The sequence below is a fragment of the Lates calcarifer genome, linkage group LG1, assembly GCF_001640805.2.
Source record: "Lates calcarifer isolate ASB-BC8 linkage group LG1, TLL_Latcal_v3, whole genome shotgun sequence".
Lineage (NCBI taxonomy): Eukaryota > Metazoa > Chordata > Actinopteri > Centropomidae > Lates > Lates calcarifer.
In genome coordinates this window covers 4,746,953-4,772,855 of record NC_066833.1, presented here as the reverse complement: position 1 = coordinate 4,772,855, position 25,903 = coordinate 4,746,953, and the positions used below count along the sequence as shown (strand labels likewise).

General features: G+C 39.9%; 2 protein-coding genes across 4 annotated transcripts in view; one reads left to right on the top strand and one right to left on the bottom strand.

Annotated features, from left to right (window-relative positions):
- gdap2 (ganglioside induced differentiation associated protein 2) overlaps positions 1 to 10,105 on the bottom strand; it is a 33,443-nt gene extending 23,338 nt beyond the window's left edge. For all 3 annotated transcript variants that reach the window (XR_001959278.2, XM_018660694.2, XM_051067053.1), the window contains exons 1-7: positions 9,857 to 10,105; positions 8,379 to 8,605; positions 5,218 to 5,357; positions 4,158 to 4,311; positions 2,782 to 2,870; positions 1,512 to 1,588; positions 719 to 878 (exon numbers count right to left, since the gene is read on the bottom strand). Coding sequence is in view for 2 of the 3 variants with exons in the window: in XM_018660694.2 (XP_018516210.1) it covers positions 719 to 878; positions 1,512 to 1,588; positions 2,782 to 2,870; positions 4,158 to 4,311; positions 5,218 to 5,357; positions 8,379 to 8,560 (802 nt within the window). In the remaining variant the exon portion in view is untranslated. The remainder of the gene's footprint in view (positions 1 to 718; positions 879 to 1,511; positions 1,589 to 2,781; positions 2,871 to 4,157; positions 4,312 to 5,217; positions 5,358 to 8,378; positions 8,606 to 9,856) is intronic.
- A 1,764-nt stretch (positions 10,106 to 11,869) lies between these two features.
- On the top strand, positions 11,870 to 23,706 carry wdr3 (WD repeat domain 3). The gene is given in 28 exon segments (XM_018660706.2): positions 11,870 to 11,947; positions 13,436 to 13,638; positions 13,753 to 13,962; positions 14,105 to 14,223; positions 15,016 to 15,094; positions 15,216 to 15,311; positions 15,482 to 15,583; positions 15,715 to 15,816; positions 16,739 to 16,839; positions 16,969 to 17,005; positions 17,007 to 17,074; positions 17,188 to 17,418; positions 17,532 to 17,625; positions 17,847 to 17,948; positions 18,087 to 18,169; positions 18,422 to 18,560; positions 18,700 to 18,756; positions 19,671 to 19,771; positions 20,262 to 20,373; positions 20,517 to 20,651; positions 20,742 to 20,792; positions 21,189 to 21,254; positions 21,426 to 21,518; positions 21,746 to 21,789; positions 21,942 to 21,992; positions 22,128 to 22,256; positions 23,110 to 23,203; positions 23,298 to 23,706. Coding segments are annotated over 27 exon segments (2,826 nt in total). The 5' UTR covers positions 11,870 to 11,947; positions 13,436 to 13,464; the 3' UTR covers positions 23,454 to 23,706.
- The last annotated feature ends 2,197 nt before the right edge of the window (positions 23,707 to 25,903 follow it).

Below are 25,903 nucleotides of genomic sequence, written 5' to 3'. Positions count from 1 at the left end.
AATGAGTGAGTGTGCGCACACGTAGGTGTGTGTGAGTGTGTGGAGGTACAAGTGTGGCCTAAAGTATCCAGACAGCCAGATGTTCCACTGAGATGGTTACAAAATATTCTGCTACACTGCTCTTCCATGTCTGTTGACTTGCTCACTGAGTGGCTGAGCTGAACATATTGTCCTCATCAAAATTTCATCTTTGCCCAGACCTTCATCTCTGAGCATACATCTGATGTTTTGGCTGAAATTTTGAGTTGCTGAGCGGTTGACTAATTGACTGTCACACTGGATGGGTGACTGATTGGTTGCCCAAATGGCCAGCTGGCTGGCTGGCTGACTGGTAGTTGAACCAGTCATTATTCAAAAAAGTTATTTAAAAAAATAAACTAGAGGAGGAAAAAACAACAAGCGGTTCCCTTTTCTTAGTGAGAGATGAGTGAGGATAGAAATGGGGAGAAATAAAGTATTAAATTCTGCCTGTGTGCATTTATTTTGCTGACTTTTACGGCCATGACGACACATCAATTGATCTTGGACTATTTATTACTGACACCAGAACTCTGAGTCTGATTCCAAAATTAAATATCAACCACTTGAAAAAATATAATTCCAACTCTTAACAGATTACGGTCATGAAAGTGAAGCAAATTACAGTATGTGTCCTTTCTAGTGCTAGGAAAAATGTCATCGCATTGTACAAAGAAAGATTTATGATGCATCGGTGTACCTTCCAGGCTGCCTGGCTTCTCTGCAATGCGGATCTGTCTCTCTGGGACAACGGGTTCACCCTCAGAGTTGCCAATGTCAGCTGGGATGAGAGGCAGACAGGCCTCCTCCTCTTCCTCAGAGCGAGGGTAGTACAGAGGCAGTAGCTTCTTGTACACTGACTGGAAGAACACACAAACATATTAATATTATCACGAATGTCTAAAAATATATGTGCAGGCATAATAGAAAGCAGGGCAGCATAAAAAAAGCCTGGTCTTAAGTAAGAGGAACATGCAGGTTCAAGTCTTTCACGACACCCAGGATCTAACTTTCTAAATTGGTGTCTTTAAGGATGCTTCAACCAGCATACTTGTTGAATGGTCAAACAATGCCTGAAGCCTGAAATCTGACAAGCATGCCCTCTTCATGCTGTGATCGGCCAGGTGTACAGAGATGAGAAATCAAACAGGGTTTGAATTTCTCTCACTGCCTTTAAGTGAAGCCTTTAAGAACAACTATAAAGACATGTGTCTGACATGTCATATGAAGTAGTTCGCTTTGAGTATACTGACGTCTTGCCACTGCCCCTGTTAAGGGGCTCAACTGTCTGAAGGATGCAGCCCAGGAAGATGACAGTGGCTAAGATCCTCACACCTGCTCATTTCCCCCACATCTATGAGAACGAACTGTTAACTTACAGTCTAGTTTATCCCAGACCTTGATAAGTGCCACTCTTCCAAGATAATTAATGTTAATCACTTCATCTGTGAGTGGTCAAAATATTTTGATTCATCTGTGTAGGTGACACAAACCTCCTCTGTGTCTGACACTGCAAACACCACCGTCTCAATGCTGTTTCCATGATTCTCCAGGAACCTCCGTACTGTTCCTATAAACACATGAACACACACACACACACACACACACACATACACACCTGTCACCTTACATTATTAAGACATACCACGAACTTAAAAATTGAAGGAACTAAGACTAATGGACTAGAGGTATAAAATATGGATGCACTGATCATGAAATTCTGGGCTGATGCTGATAATAGTGTTTGAATGAGTGCAAATTCAATCATACAAATTTAATAACACAACCTTCTTCCTCATGACAGCCAGTAGCTGTTATGGGTGGTTACTGTGCCAGCTACTGGATCCTCTCCGAATCTGCAGCTGGGTAGGCGACTGTTGCCCCACCACAGACAACCAACACAACATTTAACCAGTGCAAAATTGAGGAACAGATAAACACTGGCCACTGCCATTGGTGAATGTCATCTTATCTGCAGATAGGCCGTTGGCAGTCAACAAGACAAGTATTGGGTGATACCAACGTTCGGTCAATGTCAAAATAATTTCAAGTTTCCACACTCTCGAGATGATTTCTACAAATTACTGGACAAAAATACTCTGAAACTGAAAGATTTTAAGAGACATAAAACAGCAAATCCGCACATTAAACAAAACCACTGAATGTTTTGGCTTAAACAACTTTGTATTATATATTCACATATGTATTTACTTGTGTATACAACTAATACTGCTACTAGTGTAGTAAAACAGTCCCTGCAATAAATCCTACTATCATGAGGGTTAGAAATGTTAAGCTTTTGTTCAAACTGTCTTGATTCAACTTTATGTTCACTTTGCGGACTGTAGCTTGTGGATTATATTCCATTATACTGACAGGTGTTTCCATGTAAATACAGAAGCTTTTTGAGGAAGCAGCTGCTTCAGTATGTTCTGAGCATACTGTTTATGTGGTCTGATGTGTCAGCTCCAGAGATGCATGTCTGTCTACCTGTATAATTTTCTGACCTAATTAGGAGTAGCCACAAGTAATGTGTCTGTCTGGGACTTAAGTACTGTGTTATAACTTAGTTCCCATGACAATTATCTGTGGGTCTCTGTGGATGTGTGTATGTACTGAAAAAGAAAGTGTGATATGTGACATGACAAAAGGCTATCACTGTTACCACAAGTTGTGTGGGTATGTACCTCACTGATAAAAAGAGGTGTGTGTGTCTTTCTTAATGACAGCTGTGTGTGTGTGTGTTTGTATGTGTTGTCTTACTGAAAGCGATGTGTGTAGCATCTTCCAGTGGGTAACCTCTTTTGGTCGTGCTCACCACACAGAAGCCAACAGACGCCATTGACTGCTCTCTGTGGCGGCGAGAAAAACAATTTTACAAGCTTTACACCACATTTATATTACACACCAATGACTGGTGAGATGGTTTCCTCACATACACACAGACACACAACACATCAGCTACACAAACATTACATTAGTCTTGGCTTACATTTAAAATTAAATTTTACATGTGAACATGCAATGCCACAAAAAGACATTATTCATATAGGATGCAGTGGAGCTACACATTAAAAGTCTTTTTTTTTTTCATTTTTAAATGATTATCTTTTTACTAGTTACTGGTGGTCACTCCTACAGTGAGGTTGAAGACAGTAATCTAAGGAATCCAAGAGAACTTCAGATTATCATATGTTAACAAAATCCTCTCAAATGCCATATGATTGAAACAGTTTGTTTCAGTAGCACTGATTTTAGTTTATTATTGGTAAGTAGATTGAACCATGACAAGATTCAGTTCACACTGAAAGGAGATTTGCTGCGTCATGAAGAGTGAGACTGCCTGTGAGCAGCGTGACGCCAGTGAAGACTGACTTTCAGTTTTCTGCTTTTTTTCTACCTTTGTCTTAAAACCAGGGATAGTAAAGCCTGAGCAGCCACAAAGGAAATATTGTTCTATAATCTCTTCAGTCAACCTGTTCAGTTGTTATATAGTTATCCGTATATGCATGAGAATTAATGTATTAAGAGAGGAAGGAAGAGGGGACTGAATGTGCACAGGGCCCACATTTTCTGGCAATGACCCTGCTGAACTATTACAACCAATTAGATACAGAGCTGCAGTATTAAACATTGGCATCATCAAACAGAGATGCAACAAACACAAAAAAAACCCTTGTTACCACTTAAATAAGTTACTATATCTGGCTACATTTAAGATTTTACCATCTACCTTAAAGACAGATGGAGCTTTTCTCCCAATGGTGTTTTTGAGATTGTTTATTCCTGCAATCTTTTTCATGCATTTTTGAGAAGAGCTGGAGAGCTCTGAGTGGCTTTCATCAAATCACTGTTTGTTTTTTGCACCTGTCAGGCACAAAAATATTGTTTACCAAGCAAAATCATAACTGAGGGAAAAGAATAAAAGGCTGAAATCTGAAAAATCTTGTCATGACAGCTCAACACTACAAGAAATCAATGGATTCACTTGTGTCAGATGTAGCGCTGGCAGATGAACACAACTTTAGAAGTAAAGCATGCTGTGTGTTTATACAAGTAATACAAGCCAATAACATCAATACTGCCTGGATTTTGAATGATGGACTAACTGACTGAATGGCTGATGTGACTGTTCTTACGCGGCCAGCTGCATGATGTTTCTGTAGCAGCTGTATAGCGAGCTCTCAGCTGCCGTTCTGTACTTGGCTTTGTACTTTGGTCCAACTGTGTGGATGATGAACCTTGCTGCTAGGTTGAAGCCCTTGGTCAGCTTTGCCTCCCCTGTCCGACATCCTGCGCACAAACATGCAAAAAAAACTGACTTACCATTTTGCAATTACAAAATGGTTATGACTGTAAAGCCTGTTGACCCAGCAGTGACCCATCTCGTTATTTGTGTGCTGGCTTCTACAACTGTTGCATTTGAAAAAAGGAAATCCAGACTTTCTTTCTTCTCAAAATCAACTGTAAGTATGGATACTAGTCTTTTACAGGTTCAAGTACTTGCTAGTGCAGTGGTCAGCACTGTCCTGTTATGGCAAGAGGGTTCCTGGGATTGGCTCCAGTCCTTGACCCTCAAAGGATAAGTGGTATAGCTGATGGATGATTATGTTTTTGGTATTTTTGCCCTTATTGAACACTGAATAAGGAAAACACAGACAGGAACAAGGGGAGAGAGGAAGAGATGTGACATGCAGGTCCCAGGCTGGATGGATTCAACTAATGGAGTTCTCCACTGCTGTAATGTGCAATGCTGTGAGCACCACAATTTAGATTGCATTCACCTCCATTGTATTTCACATGGCTACAGAAACTTCAGAAACAGATGCTTTGGCACGTCAAACCCAAGCTATACGGATTCATTTTTGGTATGACGCACACTCCTCCAAAGACCATTTGTATTACTTATGTTTTACTGGTCTTGTTTTGGAGAACCTTTTTTTTTTTTTTTTCTCAGAGCTCGCATTTCTTCATAGAGTAGCTGTGGAACCTTTCTAAAACATAATTCACCATATATCAGAGTAGCAATGGTAGTTATGACCCTTTTTATTAAATTCAGCTGAGCATCATGTGTGGTCATGTCTATATAAAACAACCAGTGAATATGCATTCTGCCTCCAGACTTGAACCCACAGCATCACTGAGCAGATGAGCTCAACATTTTCTTGGGAGCTTTCCAGTTTTTTACTTCAACTCTACCTTTGAGTTTGAGCAGCTCGTCCCGCAGCTCCGGCCCTGCGAGCTGATGGATGCTGTCAGACACCAGGTTCTTGTCATTTAGCGACTCGTTGCTTGTATTCACAATGGCAGTGCAGTTTAGAAGAGCAAGGTCCCCAGTGCTGTTGTGGAAAGAAACACAAGTAACTCTATTAAAACCTGAACTAGAAATGTATAAATGCTAGGATATGTAAACATGTAGGCACAAACACATATGTAATATGTTATCTGGCTACAAATTACAACTATTTTTAGCTTTTGTTTCGCTCAAAATCTTGCACAAATTTCAGTCTTCAATGATTTATATTATTATATTTCTGCTGGTGTGCACTCTCAAACAGCTTTTTTCAATATTTATCCTTTATTCATTGCCAGAAACGCTTACCATTTGCTATATTCTTATTAATATTATATTTCTACCTTAAGTATTTACTGCAGTGAATCCCAAGCCCAAGGGTCATTCAAGTTTTATCTGACTTGCAAACAGTGATTGAAACAGTGATTGGGTGACCACACACAAATCCATTAGTCTGCATATATTTATCCAAACAACCTTGAAGAAACAGCATTTAGCCAGTAAAATGCTTATTTTACTGCTTCAATGTCTGAAGCCCTTTGGGGTTTGTTTGAAAAGAACAATGAGGAACTACTCAAGCATGTGTTGAAAGCATTTGGTCACAAGATGAGTTCAGCCTCCAGGAATGAGAATGAGAGGGTTTTTTTTTTTATTTTTAAACATCATCCCCTCTTCGGTTAATAAAAGATGAGTCATAATCCAAAGCAAACCAGTCTGCCAGAGGATAACTCTTGGCGAGAAACAAACCTCGCTGGCAGTCACAGCCTCGCAGATCCTGTTTTATTGACTCTTATATACAATACATCTGTGTAAACACTTAGACTGCAAATACTCCTTGTGAAGTAAAATGTCAACAAGTATGTACTTTGTATACTGTACACTGGGTTCCACTCTCATACAATATATGAGTGGCTGGCACATTACCTCATATATAGCCCTACCACAATTGCTGTATTTAATACTGTCGTAATTTAAATCTAATATGAAAATTAGGGTATCAAAATGATTAGGTTATCAGCTGAAGTAAAAATGACAACCAGACTTTGTGAAGGCACCAATAATAAACAGACCTTCTTCTTTACTATGACCAGAGAATTTACCTGAGTGACCTGAGCTATATTTCTACTCATTTACATTAAAAAAACAGTTCAGTTTCATAGAATTCAGTTTCATGCTGCATATCTTTAGAAACTTGTCTAAAAATTATTCAAATGCAACAATCTGACATTGGCAAAAAGGAAAATATGTTCATGATGGGACTGTTCACCACTGGGCATATGCAGCCTCTATCAAAGCGTCACAAGATACATTTTTTCTTTCACTTTAAGTGATCACATGCTAAAAAAGCACCACTGCTCGAGGGTCAATTCTTCCTGGTAGCAGGAATGTGCTTGGCTCCTGATGACTGAGCAGAGGAGGGCCCTCTACAACAACGAGGCTCTAACAGAGAAACTGCTGCCAAATCGGGCTCTGGACGGTCATGTGTTCCTCCACAAAGAGGATTTATGAGGCAATGTGGACTCTGAACTAGTCTGGGCGAGCATGTGGAGAGACACAGGCAGCAATGTCACTACAGACCTAAAGCTGCTACATTAACACCTGATCAAGTTTGTGTTATTGCTCCTGTATATTCTAGGATATCAAAGTTATGTTTTCTCTGGTGAATGGTGGAATATTTACAATACTCAACACAGGCTGAATGCCTCAGGATCAGGATTTTGGTATTGCAGTGTGAGCACTGCTTAAGTGCAAGGTTTAAAAAAGGAAAAAAAAAGTATAGTGATCAAATTTGATATTTGACTGGTTTCAGCATGGGGCTGCTCTGGCCATCTTAGATTTATTTGTATAGATTTGTAAATATTGTCACTGCATCCAACAACTAGTGTGCATAACTTTCAGCTTTTATCCCCTTTAGCGTCTGGATGATTAAGAAAGGGGTTGTGGCCCTAATAAATAAATGTTGTTTAAAAATTTCAAGGGTCAATAAGTCATTTACTATTTACGCTACATGCTTGACATTTTGTTCTACACTGTTAGACGTCCTCAACCTCCAAAATGGGTGGCCTAGAGTTGCATATTTGCCAAATTATGGCTTGCTGAAAACTGTATTGAAAACATTATGTTGTGCTTTGGTGCCCAATATATCTTCACATTAAACCACTGAACATCAGATCTTTACATTTCTTAGCACTTTCTTAACAACTAGGTACATGTCTGAAAGAAATCAAAATTTCTGATTTATGTGGAATTACATTTTTTTTTTAAGATTTTTAAGATTTCACACCTATATTTCAAGTGTATATTGCCCATGTATTTATTATGTGGAAAATGTGGCAAAGTATGTAGAAAATCTAATTCTTTACTCAGAAAGTAACCTTCAATAACTGTTACACATTAAAAGCAAGGATTACTGAGTTCAAGAGTTAGAGCCACAGATTCAAGGGTTTTCCCATGAGCAGTGAACAAATAAAAACTCAAATAAACATGTGGAGAGATTTTGTTTGGAAGCTTCTTCACTTTCTGCCCAAAAACAACAAAGCTCACTGTTCTCAGTGATTGGCCACTTCATGCTGAAATGGAAAGTGTGATGGGAGTAAATCAGTTTTTCCAGTGGATGTGTGATTAGCTTATTCAACACTAAATAAATAAAGGATGTATTAATCATCGGCATGGATTTCACTCTGATTGTATTACTGAAAGGTTGAAAGTGCAAACAGGACCATTGTCAGTTGACACTTCCTTAAATTATTCCACAAGATGGAGGGAATGTTTAAACAAAAAAGTCAAGTGGTTTTAATGTTATGACTGATTGGCGCAAGCTCCAGCCATAGGTTAAATCCTATCTGACATGGTTTGTTTGTATTTGTTTGTAATACTTCTCTGAACCAAACCAAGTTCACATTTTGTATCTCCATTTAAAAGTTTATATGATGCTGTACTGGAGGCAAACTCAAAAATTCAAGTCAGTTAAACAAAAACTGAGGCTGAGCTCTTGAAAAGCTGACAGTTAGGAGAAAGGACTGTTCACCAAACAGCGGCAACATGAAGAAATATATGAGTGACTCACAAGAGGATGATCTTGCGATTGATGTCCGGTCTGAAGGGGAAGGGTGAGGGGAAGGCCTGCTGACTGGGCAGGCTGTCGCTCTCATCCCGCACTATCTCCTCACCATCCTCACCCAGCTGCTGCTGCCATGTGGGGAGAGTCTGGATATCTACGAACTGGGAGCGAGCACCCAGAGGATCCATCCCCTCTGGTACAGCAGGCTAACACCTGATCTCCAAGCAGTCTCCCTGCAAGCAGGCAGGGCAAAAACAAAAAACAAAATAAATGTTTTTAATTATACAGTAAAAAGAGTAGTGTATTTTTTCATGACGTTTTGAAATCAGGTACAACATCTACAACTACATTTACAGAGGTAGTAGTTTATTCTGATAAATATTTCCCAACTGACAGAATGACCTTCCCGGATTTTTAACTGCATATGTCTAATTTCTTTCTGAATCCAGCCACATAAACCAGACTGGACTGATTTAAAGTGGCTGATTACGAAGAAGCCTCCATGTAATATCATTATCTGCAGATTAGAGAAGAAGAGCTGCATGCTTCATTGCATACAAGCACAACAGCAGTCTCTGTCCAGTAATGTAGTGACAGCCTGACATAACTTAACTCAAGACACCAACCTTTTCATGAGGAGAAATAAATTCACAGGTTGTATCACAGAATAAAGTTATGTAATACTGATTAAATCATTTATCAAGCAGAAATGCTTTCTCATCTTTTTCCAGGTTCTAAAATGAGAGAATCTGTAGCTATTCTGTTTGTTGCATACTTATTTACATAAATCAGTGTAAATGTATTTGTTTTTTGAACTGTTGATTTAACAAAATTATTAGTGAAACAATTTTTTTAAAAATTATCAAATTTAATAACAATTCTAATGATCTGGTAATTGTTTAAATCATTTATCAAGCAAAATGCAGAACATTTACTGATCAAAGCTGAGAAGATTTGCTGCCTTTCACTGCTTAACATCACGGTAGACAGAGTATTTTGGGGGTTTGGACTGATAGTCAGACAAAACCAGATGTTTGAAAGAAATTACTAAACTTGAGGTCATGTTTAATGGAATAAAAGACAGATTAAACAGCAATTAATAACCTGTAATAGTGAGTTAGATGAGGAAGCCATGATGCTTTCCTGAAAATATATTTCTGATTCTTTTGGCTTTGACTGGTTGCTAAATGACAACCACGATGCTATTATGATTTATTTACCACTGTGGAACAGCTGCACATCGTTATATCTCATTAACTTAACCAAAACACAGGACGGTAGTACGAAAGTAAGAGGTGGGACTGGTCCTAAGAAACAGTCCTATTACTGTCAAAAAATAAATTTCCTCTTCATAAGTTAACGCCTTTATCTTCCTGAACATATTTATGACAGTCCCCAAGAGTAATATTTCGTTTAGAAATCGATGAAGACTGTATTTTGGCCAGTCAGCGTCTCCCTAAATCATTAAATCAGCAGTTACCTACCTAATTAGCCAGCTGTATTTCCTCCAGGCAGAAGTGATGCCCACGCCAAAAAACATACACAAAATAATCAATAAATCTTGACACGGCGTGTATACACTCAAGAGGTGTTGTAGTGTCTCGGAATTCTCATACTAACAAACAGAATACTCGCAAAAACAGACAAAAATTAAGTTTAAAAGTGACAATTGAGCAGGTTTACTGATTTAGCCAGCATGCTAACTGCTTGCTGATTCTGCGACGTCAGGTGAGCGAATTACATCAAACAACATCCGGTGTTGAATTTCAAAATAAAACTACATTGACCCCCCCCCCTCAAAATCTAGCTTTTACATTTAGACACACAAACTTAATTTCAGATTATGTTTTTGTCTGTTTTAACGCACTAGGAGGTGGAGCTTCAGCCTAAAAAAATCTCAAATTACATATGCCTTTTATAGAAACACACGCACATTCTTACTCTTCCTTGGACTTCTTGTTTTTTTTTTTTGTTTGTTTCTTTGTTTTTCAGGTCTATTTGTAACAGATTCTTTAATATTTCTATATTTTATACACTTCACACGTTTTAAATTATGTATGTTAGACACAGCTTTAGAGGGAAAAAGTTGACTTTGTCAAGTGTGACATGACATGGAAAAGTGTTTTTTTTTTTTTATTTTCTATTTTTATTTTTCCTTGTTGTGTGACATAAAACATGAAGGTAAGATGACTCACAAACATGCTCTAATTTGAAAAAAAATATTTGTATCTGATGTTTTACTACATAAAAGGTGATTACATCAACTCCTTAGAATTCAATGTGTGTTTTTATAGTTTAAAACAATTTGGATTAATACTATATTAGAAGAGCCTGAAGATTCCATTAGTTTGCAGAATGTATGTGTCAAACTAAGATTTAAAGTTAGCACAGAGAAAACTACAAGGAACATAAGTGCCTCTTATCTACCCGAGTTATTATTGCAGATATGTTTGATATGCTTTTTTACCTCGTCCTTTTCCCTCTGAGGTACTTGAAAAGTCATACTGCTTTTATTTTGTATCGTATTTCCGGTACTATTCTTGTTATTTTGTATTTGACTTGATTTATCTCTTTTTCAGTTCCTAATCAGCTGACTAACAAGCGAGGAACACTTCCGCTGAGGTTGTTAAGGGATCTGTGACAAGTCACTGCATTTTTTCTGTCAATAACTCTATGGATAAACAAATTTGTGCCACAAAATATCGAAGTTACCTCGTCACAGCTCAATAAACTAAAACCTTTGGTTAATCAAGTGTTTGTGCTTCTTCCTGGGGCCGCAGACAAAAACAACAGAAAGAGAGCAATCGAGCAAAAACACACAGCAGTGCTCAGATCTTTTACATTAGTAAACGTACTAATAACACTATGGTAAAAGTACTCCATTACAAGTAAAAGTATTGAATTGTTGCTTAAATTACAGTGTACTTAGCAAAATGTAATTAAAAACTATTAAGAGCAGCCTACTCAATGCAGAACTCCTTAGATTAACATCACACATGCAATAATGTCTAACCAACTCATTTTAACTGTTGTGTTTAGAGCTACAACCTTCATTACGGATTAATCCTCTCGCCATTTTCCTGATTAATCGATTGTTTTGTTAGAGTTTATTTTGTCCATTAAATAGTCCAAACCTCAAAATTATGAGAATTATTACATTTTAAAACCACGAACGGCAAATCGTCACAATATAGCAGGTGAAAATATGAAATGTGGTATTTTTATATGTAAAATTAAAGTGTCTCAGCAAGAACTGTGTATACTGTTGGTTTAATAAGGCATCACATTTTAACACATTTTGGAAATGCTCAAGTAAAGTACATAACTACCATCTGTACTTAAGCAAATGTACTCAATTACTTTCCAACACTGCACACAAGCTAAACTTGCCCCATGATTGTGTTCAATATATTTATTCTGAATTTTGCTGGAACAGTATACTTCAACAAACAAGCTAGTAATGTACAGTATGGTGGTAACCAGTTATTAGTCGATGTGTGATCGATTGGTTGGGTCTGAAACAGCAGCGCAGGAGGAAGCACAGTTCAGTTAAAGCTAGCAGCAGCTTCTCAGAGGTAAGACGAGAAATTGAACAAACAGAAAACGCGCTGCATTGAAGATAAAAATCTCAGCTCTGTGTTCAACATTTACAGAATTACATCTGCGCTATATCTGGTTTTATAATTTACATTTAACCCGGGGACGTCACCACGTGGGTTCAGGGACAACCGGTGTGTTGTGGTGAAGTGTACTCGATTTGTTTTACGTGGGGTTTTTGAGCGGGCGGGGTTTGCCGCATATTGAGTTGATTTTGATGGTCTGAAGCGCTAAAGTCCTACCACGCGGGTAAGTCCAAGTTAACAAAACGAACGCTCCTCTGACTGTGTTGACTATCGTGTGGCACAACTAGAAATTTACCAAAAAGTGAGTTTGTAGGTTATTTAAAAGCATGATATGCAAAAATAATTATCAGAAAACCGCTATACACCTGTAGTCATAGTGGGTGAGTAAGTGACACCACTGTGGATGAAAATAGCACGAAACGCCATAAACTCCACTAGAGATACACTATAAGTCGTTGTAATTCATGTATTATGACATTTGAACACATTAATAACGTCACACAGCACATTCATGTCAGTTATGTGTGTAATGTAGTGCCTTAGTCAAACATTATCTGTTTCAAACTTTTCAAATATAACTTTCTTTGTCAGGTATGACAGTAAAACTGACTGTGGTTGAACAAGCACACATTTGAAGACGTTACGCTGGGTTGTGAGAAATTACAACAGGCATTTCTTACTCTCTTCTGGTGTATAGAAAAAAAAATTAGCAATCGATTGATCGAGGAAATAATCAGCAAATTAATCAATAATGGGAATAAACATTAGTTGCAGCCCTAGATACATAACTAATCGATAACGATAAATAAAATATTTACAAAAGATGCATTTGTTTTCAAGAAACGAACAGATTTCTATTTCTGTAATTATTATATGCCCTTTTACCCAATAGTATGTGGATATCAGCCACTTTTGATAATTGATTAGTCTTTTCAGTCATTTTTAAAGCAAAAACAGTGAAAAATGTTCTTTGCTACCAGGTTCTCCAACGGCAGAACCTGCTGCTTTTCTTTGTCATATATCATTCTGAATTTAATATCTTGTTAGTTGAACAAAAAAGATGAAACCAAACGTTTAATTGAAAAATTAGTCTGGAAGACCATCCAACACCTCTGAGATGAACTGAAACACTGACCTCACTCATAGCAGAGGATTAAAGCCCAGGGTTTACCTATTTAACAGTTACATGTGAGTGTAACTGTTAGGTGTCAAGCATATTTTTGGTCATGTAGTGTACTTCCCATATATTTAGCATCGAAATAATAGAATTGCAGATGATGTTATCATATTTTGTAATGTTAAAAAAGTGACAATGTTTTGGCATATACACATTTTTACTACAAGCACTAAAGTGATTTCTTTTTCTATGAACCAATCAAAGCTTAACACTGTATATTTTAATGCCATAATAACTCATCACCAGCGTTCCCTTTGAAACAGGAATCAGTGCCACCTTGAGGCTGCTGGTCATGGGGTTGACCAAGCAGTACCTGCGCTACGTTGCCAGTGCAGTTTTTGGAGTAATCGGAAGCCAGAAAGCCAATATCGCATACGTGACTCTCCGGGGGGGAGAGAAGGGGCGCTATGTTGCTGTGGCTGCATGCGAACATGTCTTCATCTGGGATGTACGAAAAGGAGAGAAGGTGAGAATCTGATATGGTCATGACAGCAGCTTTCAGTTTGAAGCAACTTTAGAAATTGGTCCCTTCTCCAATTCAGATTTCATCCAGCATATGTGTTTCTGTGTTTTTGTCAAGGTCCTGATCCTGCAGGGCCAGAAACACGAGGTGACCTTCCTCTGCCCCTCACCTGATGGCATCCATATCGCTGTTGGTTACGAGGATGGTGCTGTGCGAATCTTCAGCCTGCTGAATGGCGAGAGCAACGTCTCCTTCAACGGCCACAAGTCTGCCGTCACCGTTATACACTATGACGGACTGGGAGCACGGCTCGTCACTGGTTCCAAGGTGAGTTAGAGGCAACCTTTAACATCAAGATGAGGATGTAACTACTCAGTTTCACCTGAGAAGCAGAGGTGATAAAATCAGTAAATGTAGGCTAATGGTTTGTTGCCTATTCAAGCATCATTACCTTTTCCTCCTCCTTCAGGACACAGATGTGATTGTGTGGGACATCATCAATGAATGTGGTCTGTACAGGCTGAGAGGCCATAAAGACGTCATCACACAGGCTTTGTTTCTGAAAGACAAGAACCTCCTGGTGACCAGGTAATACACCTTTCCCTTGATGCTTTGGCTGGTTGACAAGAATTATTAATTTTTGCTTCTAATTATTAAGAGATCACTACACACACAGCAATCGGCAGGTGAAGTTAAGAGGAAATTTCATTCATTCTCCAGCCAAAAAACAAATGGCTCTCGAACAATAAGTTATCATTAGTTCATGTTGCAGCTCCTTGCTCCCAGACAGAAGTTCCTAAATGCTGTTTCATGGCATGCAACTTTAAAAAAAGGGAACAATGTCATATTATGTGTCTAAATAAGAACGCCTGCTTTTTGCATCATTTTCAGCAACTTTTGCAAAAAGTCATCCTGTATTGAAGAGTTTCATATTCACATATAGAAATAAGAGTTTTCAGGGCTGTGATTTTTGACCTCAGTCACTTTATGCAAATGAGCAAGAGTTTAACACTTCAAAATAAGAGCTGTAATGTTACTAACGCAGTACATCCATCATCTTGGGGCGGCTGTGGCTCAGGAGGTAGAGTGGTCGTCCACCAGTCGGAAGGTTGATGGTTCAATCTCCAGCTCCTACAGTCTGCATGCAGTCCGCATTGGGCAAGATACTGAACCTTGATTTGTCCCCCTGATGTGTGTCATCAGTGTGTGAATGTGTATGAATGTGTTAGTAAGCACTTTGTATGTTTATAACAGGTGCTATATGAATGTGTGTGTGAATGGGTGAATGTGACCTGTAGTGTGAAGCGCTTTGAGTGGTCATTAAGACTAGAAAGCACTATAAAGGCAGTCCATTTACCATTGTGCTCTGCCGCCATACAGCTCCAAGGACAGCTTTGTGAAGTGGTGGGATCTGGACACACAGCACTGCTTCAAGACCATGGTGGGCCACCGCAGTGAGGTGAGGGGCTTCTTACTCTGAAATCATTTAGCATAAGCAAAGGAATGAATGTGACTGAGGATAAAGTATATGGGACAAGTAGCAAATTAGCTGAAGGTATTTATTTGTGTGTGCGTTTTAGGTGTGGGGCATGGTGCTACTGAACCAGCAGAACAGGCTGTTAACAGGCTCAGCAGACAGTGAACTTCGAGCCTGGGACATCAACTACCTGCAGGAGGTGAGGAAGACTGCAGCTGGACACTTTGTCCTCAGTGCATGCAAGTGTTTCTGCTCCACCTGTGGAAATTTTATCAAGCTATCGTGCTAGCTAAAAAGAAAATTGCCAATCTGAGACATATCATCAGTTTTTGTGAAAGCTCTGTCTCTGTGTGCTTGCACCCTGCTCAGGAAAAAGCTGAGGGTGAGCCCAAGGTGAAGAAGGGGAAAACTCTGCTGGATGATGACAATGATGAAGACAATGAGGAAGGAGTGGATGAAAGTCTTGAAGAGGTACAAGAGTAGTCATGTTTGTATATATTCATTTCATACTACATACAACAGCAGTTTACCTTCTTGACCTGAGATAAATCTCTTCTGCTCATACTTGGCTTTAAACTTGTATCTCTCTCTCTGTCTCTCAGCGGATCTTGAGTTGTAAGAAAGCAGGCTCCATCCTGAGAGAGGCCAGGGACAGAGTCGTCTCGCTGACAGCAGACGCGAAGGCCAGAGTCATCGCCTGCCATGTGAGTGTCGAAGCGTTTTTTTTTTTCCAGTTCCCTCTGAAAAATCATAAAAGAAAAAAGAGTTTCAGGGTTTCTGAAATCATGAATCAGGAGATGTCAGGGAATTGAAGGAAGATTTTTTTAGTAGTAGTAGTCAGTATCAACATACTGAGTCATAGTAAATGTTTTCAGTTTATAAAAGTGCCTCAAGCTGTCACAGATGTGATAAAGCACAGATAAAGCTCACTATCACAGGTACCAGCTCAGGCTCAAGGTGACATTTGTTCAGTGAAGCTGAGCCGTCTGACGCCTGCTATCATCTATAGTTTTGATGGTTTTTTTTCTGCCCTCTCATCAGTGGCTACTTGTCTGATTTAACATATTGGTTCTGGGTGTAGTCTTGTGGCTGTTTAGCCATGTGAATTATTTTTAAGCATACTTCTCATTCATGAGCATAAGACTACTGCCTGACAGCACAAGTGCAAATCAAAGAAAATTGTGTGTGAAATTTGTGTTCCATCAGTTTGTATTTTGTCCACATGACAAGACTGTTTAATATGATTCACACTGCCATGAAGATTTGTTTGTTGCCTCATTAGTTTTGTTTGTCTTTTCTTAATATTTTTTGGATTAGGAACACAGTTTACTGACAAGTTATTTCCTGTCATGTAGACACAGGCACAGTGAACATGCTTGTCGGCATTCAGCTGCATGTCAGCTGTAGTTTTGCGGTGTGTTCAGTTAATATGTGCTGAAACGAAGCAGCAGTCATATGAAGTTGATGAATTACAGAGATTTTTAAATTCTTGTTAAGTAGCTTTATATGCAGTTAGTGCACTTTGTGTACAGAATGTGTGACTTTAAAATATATTGATTATCTAAATATTTTATACATAAGCAATTAATGCCACATATATATATATACATCCTCCTCTTCCTCCAGGGCAATGATTCAGTCCTGGAGCTTTTCACCGTGTTGTCAGAGGAGGAAGTGCAGAAGAAAATGACAAAGAAGCTGAAGAAAGCAAAAAAGAAGGCAGCCAAGTAAGCATTTTGTTGGTAATTGCACCAACTTCTAAAACTTTTGCAACTGCTGTACTGTCATCTACATTCAGCGATGGAATTTTCAGTTCAGCATGCTGATGGTTGTGGTGTGGCTGCCCTCTACTGCAGAGCTCAAGAAGATGCAGGAGAGGAAGCAGCAGAGCCGGATGGTGGAGAGGATGCTGAAAGATGAGATCATCAGACTGACGAACCTCAAAGCCTCTGCCAAGATCAGGTCAGTGTGGAGCCAAGGAAAAACACAAAATTATGCACTCAGCGCTGCTGTAAGCCACAACCTATGTATGAATTTCCTAACTCTTCATGCACATCTGCTCCATCCCCCATCAGATGGGTGGACTGCCTGTCATGTGCGGGCGGTGAGCTGAAGGTGGCACTGCTGCTGCAGAACAACACTGTTGAAACCTACAGCCTGAGGACATCAGACAAGACCCCCACAGCCAACAAGACAGCTCGTCTCACACTCGGTGGCCACCGCACTGACGTGCGCACCCTGGCCTTCAGCTCTGACAACCTGGCCATCCTGTCCGCCTCCGGAGACACAGTCAAAGTGTGGAACAGGTGAAACTGCTTCAGTCTCATCAAGTCCGGTCTTAGTTTTTACTCATATTGTCACATGGATTAAAGGAGCTGTTGGTAGGTTTTCTAACTGGATGTCACACCCCCTGCCACAGGTCTACTCTGCAGGTGATTCGCACCATGTCCTGTGAATATGCCCTCTGTTCCCTCTTTGTGCCTGGAGACAGACAGATCATCCTGGGGACTAAGGTATTCCAACACAAAACCACTCAGTCAGACACTTAATGTGGTTATGATAAATGTCCATCAGGTTCTTAAGCCAAACAACAATATTCTCTGTAGAGAAAGTTGCAATAGCTGGTTCATTCAGAACTATTAGACCTGTTCAGAAAAAGAAGAATCTGCAAGAACTGGAAAGATCTTTTCTAGCTCATGTTTTGTGGTCATTGAGTGTCGCTTTTTCCCATCAGAGTGGAAAACTGCAGATCTTTGAGTTGGCCTCAGGAAGCCTTCTGGAGACTGTAGATGCCCACGATGGAGCCCTGTGGTCCCTGTGCCTGGCCCCAGACCAGGTAAACCTGACTGCTTTTGACCATCTGTCTTGTTTGCAGTCACACCTGCAGACAGAGAGAGTGCAGACACACCACATACTGGCTCCACTGTATTTGGTTTTCTTTTTTTGATTAATTGTGTGTGTGTGATTCCTGTAGAGGGGGATTGTGACAGGAAGTGCAGACAAGACAGTGAAGTTTTGGGAGTTTGAGCTGATCAAGGACCAGGGGACTGGCCAGAAGTAAGTCACCACCTTGTTCCACCTTGTTAGGATTATTCATATTCTTTGCATCCCAAATGAATCACTCAGCTACAACAGATATTGTCCCCTGTAACAACCAGTTAGTTGGTCTAATGTCACATCTGACTCCTTTTAAGAATCATTGTAGGTGATTTCCTTTATATTTGGTCTGCTTTCTCAGATAGAATTGTATGATGATTTAATGTTTCATTTTATATTGATTGTGTGTGTGTTTGTGTGTGTGTGATAAAGGAGGCTGACAGTGAAACACACACGCACTCTGCAGCTGGAGGAAGACGTTCTGTGTGTGAAGTTTTCTCCTGATCACAGACTGTTGGCTGTCTCTTTGTTAGACTGCACTGTCAAGATCTTCTACACAGACACATTGAAGGTACACCCTACATACATAACATTACACAACATTCAGACTGCCTGTGTTTGATTAAAAAAAAAAATGGCATATTCAGTGTATACTGTTGCATTGATAGTGTAATAGATGCTGCTAACATTCTTCCCTCTTCTTGCTTTAGTTCTTCTTGTCTCTGTACGGACACAAGCTGCCTGTTCTTTGTCTGGACATCTCACACGTGAGTACTCTCAAGCTGCAAAAATGCACATATAACACAGCTTTATAAACAAAGTTTTTAACTTCCGTCCATCCATCCATTATCTATACCTCTTATCCTTAATGAAAGTGGGCGTGGCTGGAGCCAATCCCAGTTGACACTGGGCGAAAGGCATCACCAGTCCATCACAGGGCTGACAAACAACCGTTCACACTCACATTCACACGTACGGGAAATTTAGAGTCACCAACTAACCTGACCTGCATGTGTTTGGACTGTGGGAGGAAGCCAGAGACTCCACATAGAAAAGAGGTGACAGTGCTAACCACTGTGCCACCCCTAAGTTTCTAACTATATAAGACAAATAAATCTACATGGAGTCCTACTCCTATGGAGTTTTCTTGTAACCAAACACAAGTTATGTTTACATCCATTGTTACTCACAGTGTCAATAGCGTGTCAAACGCAATGCCATAAGGCCATGTTTACAGCAGAGAGTGCTCTGTCATCCTATTGGTCAGCGGGAAGGAACACATTGTCAGACAAGGCGGGAAAATATTAAAAAACATGCCAAAACAACATGCTAGACTTTTTGTCATGCTGTGGACCATCTGCCATTTCCAGCATTCATATTCAGGCCTGATGCTGGATATCAGTCGGCCATGATAAGCTGGCTGAATTCGTACAGTCTGAACTGGACCTTACTAGCTTTCTGACTTCCTCTTCCTTGCCTTTCCGGCACATTGCAGCGTGTTTTGATGTGTTAAAGTCAAAATGGGCACCTATTCATAGAAAGCAAACAGCAAAACTAGAGGCTGAAGTCTCCACAGGCTATGTCATTGCATTAACATTAGGAATCAACATTGACTCAAGTAAGGTCATCTTGACCCACAGTTGTGCCTTCCGGACTCTGACCTTGTGTTTCTGTTAACCAGGATAACACACTTATTGCCACTGGCTCCGCTGACAGAAATGTGAAGATCTGGGGTTTGGACTTTGGCGATTGTCACCGCTCCATGTTTGCTCATGATGACAGGTAACACCCGACAACATAGACACAAACCAAAACTGTCATAGGTTCCCTGGAGCAGTTTTCATCAAATAATTTGGTGATGAAATCATTTTCTAGGTTCTTGACTTTCCAGCTCTGACTTCATCTGTTGCGGTCAGGGACTCTGATCCATGTCCCGTTAACTCGGACTGCCCTGTGACTTCACACCAGCTGCTCTTTCATCTCACCGCTCATCTGTTCTCTCGCAGATCATTTTATTTTCTGTCCTCTCTGTTTTTTCTTGTTCTCTTCCTTGAATTAATTTAATTTTCTTTTTGATTCATTTTTCTGTTTATTTTTCTTTCTTGATTTCTCCATGCCTCTCTTTTGATCCTTTTTTGCTTATTAACTCTCTTTCCTTGTGTCTCTCTGTCTTGTCCTGCCGTTTTCATCCCTGCTTTCCAGCTTTTGAATTATTTTCATATTTGCTTATCTGACTTCCTCTCTCTTCTCTTACTGTGCTTGTTCTCCACAGCATCATGTTCCTCCAGTTTGTCCCCAAGACTCACCTCTTCTTCACAGCGGGGAAGGACAAGAAGATCAAACAGTGGGACGCAGACAAGTTTGAGCACATCCAGACGCTAGAGGTGACACTCTTCTCCATGCCCTTGACATTTAGGGTCAGGTGGCTTAGTCCAAGGGTCCTCTCGCAGGATTCCTTCACACCTCAAATGCTAAAATGCAAGATATCAGTGGTGGCTGACATTTGAACATCTTTTCTGCCTTACAGGGCCACCATCGGGAGGTCTGGTGTCTGACCATCAGCCCCAGCGGCGACCACATTGTGTCGTCATCCCACGACAAGTCCCTGCGCCTGTGGGAAAGAACCAGAGAACCCATCATCCTGGAGGAGGAACGGGAGATGGTGAGACAGAACGTTTTACAGATGCTCAGACACACACTTAAAGGACACAGTTTCTAGTATCTCTTACTTAAACTGTTTTTGTTTTCACAGGAGCGAGAGGCAGAGTTTGAGGAGAGCATGGCCAAAGGAGACGTGCCTGTGGTGAGTGCTTCGTCAACATCTTTATACTTTTCACCAGACATTATCTATATACGAGTGATATGCTGTAGCTTCACATTGGTCAGGAGAGAGATTTTGAGGGTGAGGATGGGTCAACATTACCTCCCAAACTAGTCAAATCCTTACTTTGTTATGCTCAGATTTCAAAGCATAAGGAATGGTTTGCCATGATTTACAGCAACAGTTCACTTGGAAGATTTATGACACTTTTTAGGAGTCTCATTGGGTTTTTTTTTTTTTTTTTTTTTTTTGGACACCTAAATAAGAACATTCTCACCTACCTGATTAGCTGAATTAAAGGAAATTAAACACAATATCACCATTTTAACAGCAAAATCATGGATGTTAAGTGATGCATTAACGTGTTTTAATCTACAGGTACCCGGAGAGACTCAAGGAGAGGCAGCACCAGCTGGCAAGAAGACTGTCGAGACAGTCAAAGCTGTAAGTTCACGTCACCTCCTCTAGCAAGAATATCATTCTCATTCTTGCTTGGAGCTTCAGTTTGAAGTGAATATACAGATAATGTAAGGTTGTAGCTTAGATATAGATATAGTTTTTTAATTTTTCTTTTATGTTTGTTGATGTTCTTGCTGTCACATGATTTCTTTGCAGGCAGAGCGAATAATGGAGGCTTTGGAACTTTACAAAGAGGAAATCAGGAAGATGGAAGAGCATAAATATGCTTGTGAGCACGCAGGAAAAGAGGTAGAGACATCATCTAGTAAATCCTACTTTTCACAACATCTGTGCGGCATGGGATGTGGAGCATAAAAATCCTCAGACACCCTGTTTTAGTAATCCTGTTTAGATGCTGAGCCAGGCTGAGAAATCACTGAGAATATCCTTTGCTGTGACAGAAAACTTTATTACAGTTTCTTAATGGATTTTTGTGATTTTTTTCAAATAAATTGACAGCTGATGTTGTTTTGCAGCTTCCTCCACCGAAACCCAATCCTATCCTTGTGGCTTTTGGAAAATGTTTCAGTAAGTAGGACAGTGATGAATGAAGATTAAATTTCTAGCCAACATTCCCTACAATAACTGAGCAGTGATATCAATAACAAATCTAAATTTACTGTTATTAGGTTGTTTTCTGGCTGTAGGTAACTTAAGTCTGTCTCTGTCCGTCTTTCAGCCGTCCCGCTACGTCTTAGATGTTATAAGGAAGGTCAGATCCAGGTAAGATTTGAGCCTAGGCTGACCAGACCAAACCCACTGATCTTTCACTCTGACTTCATCCATAAAGCCAATCTGTGCATGTAACTACACTCAATGGGTTTTTTCTTTCTCCTATATTTGTGTTGTGATCATCAGCGAGCTGGAGGTTTCCCTGCTGGTGTTACCGTTCCCTTACGTCCCTGAGCTGCTGAAGCTCTTCAACAGCTACATCCAGCAGGGCCTGGAGGTGGAGCTGGTCTGCCGCTGCCTTTTCTTCCTGCTCAAGTAAGATACCTGCCTGAGTGTGGAAAAGAAAAAGGGGTTTGGTAATTAAATGAAAATCACTGGATGGCCTGAGTGGTGGCACAACACACAACATATAAGAATTAAAAAACAAATAAAGGATTTTATCTTTGAGCCATTTTTATTCACTTGGGCTCATTTAAGCTAATTTGTAATTGCATGCATCAACGGTATATCTGAGGAGTGAGTTCAACTGAATAATGTCACAGTATAATTATAATAGTTTCAGAATGAAAAAAAAAGTACAGTCACCTCCCACTGTTTTTGCAAATTGAAACATACTGAATGAAACAAATTTTCTAATTAGATTTCTTCACTGAATTTATTAAATCTTTATGTTTGAGACATTTGAAGGTGCAAAATTGAAAAAGGCCCTTTTAACAATATGTCCTCACTGACAACCATAAAAAGAAAAAATAGAAAAATGAGGGACCACAAGTTTCGACAAACACTGTGTTTGACTGTACCATGGCTTTCAGGAACCATGGTACCTGGAACCGTAGAATATTTTAATAGTTTAATTGAAGTTTATGTCAATTGTCAAACCAGTTAATCATTTGATCATTTCAGATCTAATTCTACATACTTTGGTTGGTTTAATCTTTATCAAAGCATCATATTTGATAAGCTATTCTTAATTTGTAAACTAACTAGTACAGTGGCTATTGTATATGTTCTGAGGTGTAGTGATGTCAGAGTATGAAGTGGCATTAATAAAAAATAAACAAGTAAAGTACAAGTACCTCAACTACAGTGCTTGACTAAATGTACTTAGTTACAGTCCAGCACTTTACAGCACTGGGCTGAGCTGACTTTGTTGTTTCTTTCTTGCCAGGATCCATTTTGGCCAGATCTCCAGTAACCAGATGTTGCTGTCTGTCATCGATGAGCTTCGGGTGAATACTCTCTCAAAAGTGCGCGAAATCAGAGTAAGTAACATCTCTGGGGAAAAAAGCAAATTCAGCCACAAAGAAAATCTATTTTTCGTGTTAGTCCTCACCACCTCCTCTGTGCGTGTTTCAGGACGTGATGGGCTTCAACAGCGCGGCCCTCCAGTTCCTCCAGCGGGAGATTGAGAGCAAAGAGGACGTGATGTTCTTTGCTGAAGCCACAGGCCGGCTGGTGGAGAAGAAGAGGAAGAGGAGGAAGAGGGAGCGAGCCATCCTCACCATCGCTTGAATCATAATGGACATTCTTGACTGTCTCTGTATAAACATCCACTCCCATCTCCAGGGGTGAATCAGGAGGATTACACAGTTTTTTGTATGTTGTGAAACACGGTATTATTCAGTGACGCACCTCATTTCCAAAATAAAATGTGTCTTTTTTTTCTCACAGTACTAAATTCTCCCATGTCAGAGAGAAATGTAATGTGTATACACAGCAGTTCCCTCTGCCGCTTTACATCTCTATATAAAATACATCCACATACTGTTGAGTCTTAATAGACAAAGTTCATGTAAAGCAGTACTAGCACTCCCTTCATGATCACCACACACACAGGGCAGGTGTGATTTAAGATGGGTTCTGTCTTACAGGTCTTAAGGGAGCAATTCAGGCCTGGAGCCAAACCAGACTGAAGCTGGTTTGAACATGGTAGGGGTTTTGAAACCTGTCAGAGACTACCTGAGCTCCAGACCACCTGGGTGTGACCGCACTGTCCCCACAGAGCAAATCTGCCAGCCAGTCACGTAGAAAAAAAGACTCCCCTGGTCCCTGTTGGCATTGCTGCAGCCATCCACGACTGGAATCAGGGAGATGTGGCTTGACTTTATAGCCCTTGTAACTTAGCCTGAATTTATAGTCCTAAGGGCTGGTAGATGTGGTAAACATATTTCATAGCAGGGGGAGAAAATCTTGGTTCTCAGTTTTCAGCTCTGTGTTTGCTCATATAAGTGAATGTGAGCATGTGTTTTTTTGGGTGCCCAGCCCTCTAATCCTGTGACCCTCAGAAAGTTTCACACCCACATCAGACACTTCATTTTCCACAACTGTGTTTATTTCCTGACTGTGGGGCGCTGTGGAATAATGAAATGAAACCTTTAAAAACACCTCTTACTCAGTGTTCATGTTTTAATCTCACAGTGGACAAAAAAACAAATTAACTCTATTTACAGGGTTGTAAAAAAAGGAGGGGGTAGGAGGGGGGGGCGGTGCAACAGGTCTTTATGGGGCTGGATTTGGTCTCAAGGCTGTAAATGTCACACCTACCAAAATTAAAAATTCTTTAGGAAAATCCCCAGACCACTCTCTCTGACAGCACTCACACCGCATTAGCACCCAATAGTGGTTTAAAGTTAACCATCACAAAAGTTTAAAAGAGGAAAAATACAACGTTGAAGCAAAAATTTAGAATCTACATGTGTGTTTCATGTTGTGTACATTTTGGCCACAAATGGGACACGTGTATGAGAGGAACAAGTCTGAGATGGAAGTTCAGTATTTTTAAATGCCTCATGTAATATGTGAATATGAAATCCCACAGCAATAGTATCTTGGTGTGTTGAACTCAGTAACAGACAACTTTTTTTTTCTGTTGTTGTTTTCCAGTTACAGAGTAAAACAATCACACATAACACACCTAAAGCCTTATATACAGGATCCTGATTCATGATGAATTACTTAAAATTTGAAATATCACCATCAGGCTAATCCAAGTTATTAAGTTTTTTTTTCATTAACTTCAACTTTGTTTTGGTTGTAAAACACGTAAATGAGGTCCATGTGATTATCATCATGTGACCCTAAATCCCCTTAAATTATAACTATCTTTTGTTGCTCTGCTAGGTTTTAAATATATTCCAAAACTATTTTTTCAAGCACAATACACTATCAAAAGCCAAGCTGTTTCTGCTTTTATTTCAGTGGGGAAGATACCAAGAAAAGAAATAATCACATCAGGACATTTGCTTTTGAGTCACTAGATGGCAGCCTTGCCTTTTTAAACTGATTTAAGATTGTTCCCTTCGGTATCTGGGCTCACATCCTGCTCCGTGTTCGGAGCTTACGCGCCTCCTACCACCTGCTGCAGCGCTCAGTCCATAATGGTCTAGAGGTGGATACAGTCCAGCCTTGGCTTCTGGCCACAAGTCAGAGATACTCAGGGCAGGGGCAGTCATCTCTGCACTGATATCCACACAAGGCATCACTGGCACTTTTAGTGCTAATGGGCTCTGAGCCATGGGGCCATATTTTCCTCCAGGCAACATGTCTGTTAGTGTTTACTTATATTTTCTGCCACTGAGTTTGAGTCCTAAGTTTAGTTTTTTGTAGGTGGTGCTCCCTTCTTCATGTTGAGCAACAGCAGCTATTACTGCTCATGATTATTTAGTTCTTACACAAACAAATGGGACATGTTAAACACATCACTTCCCATTCGACAGGTGATTTTTCCCTAGAAGTAGCTACCAGGCACAGAGTCTAATGTGTTCTTTTACAGCCGGTATTTGCATTACATTTTGACGGACAGGAGATAGTGTTACTTTATGTGGTCTACACTACTATAGTCTGTCATCATATGGTCTGCATGACATTATATACTGCAGGATATGATCAACTCATAGCTGCTGACTTGATTTGGTGGTGTCTATAGCCGGCGAATATGATACGAGCTATAAATGTGTATGACC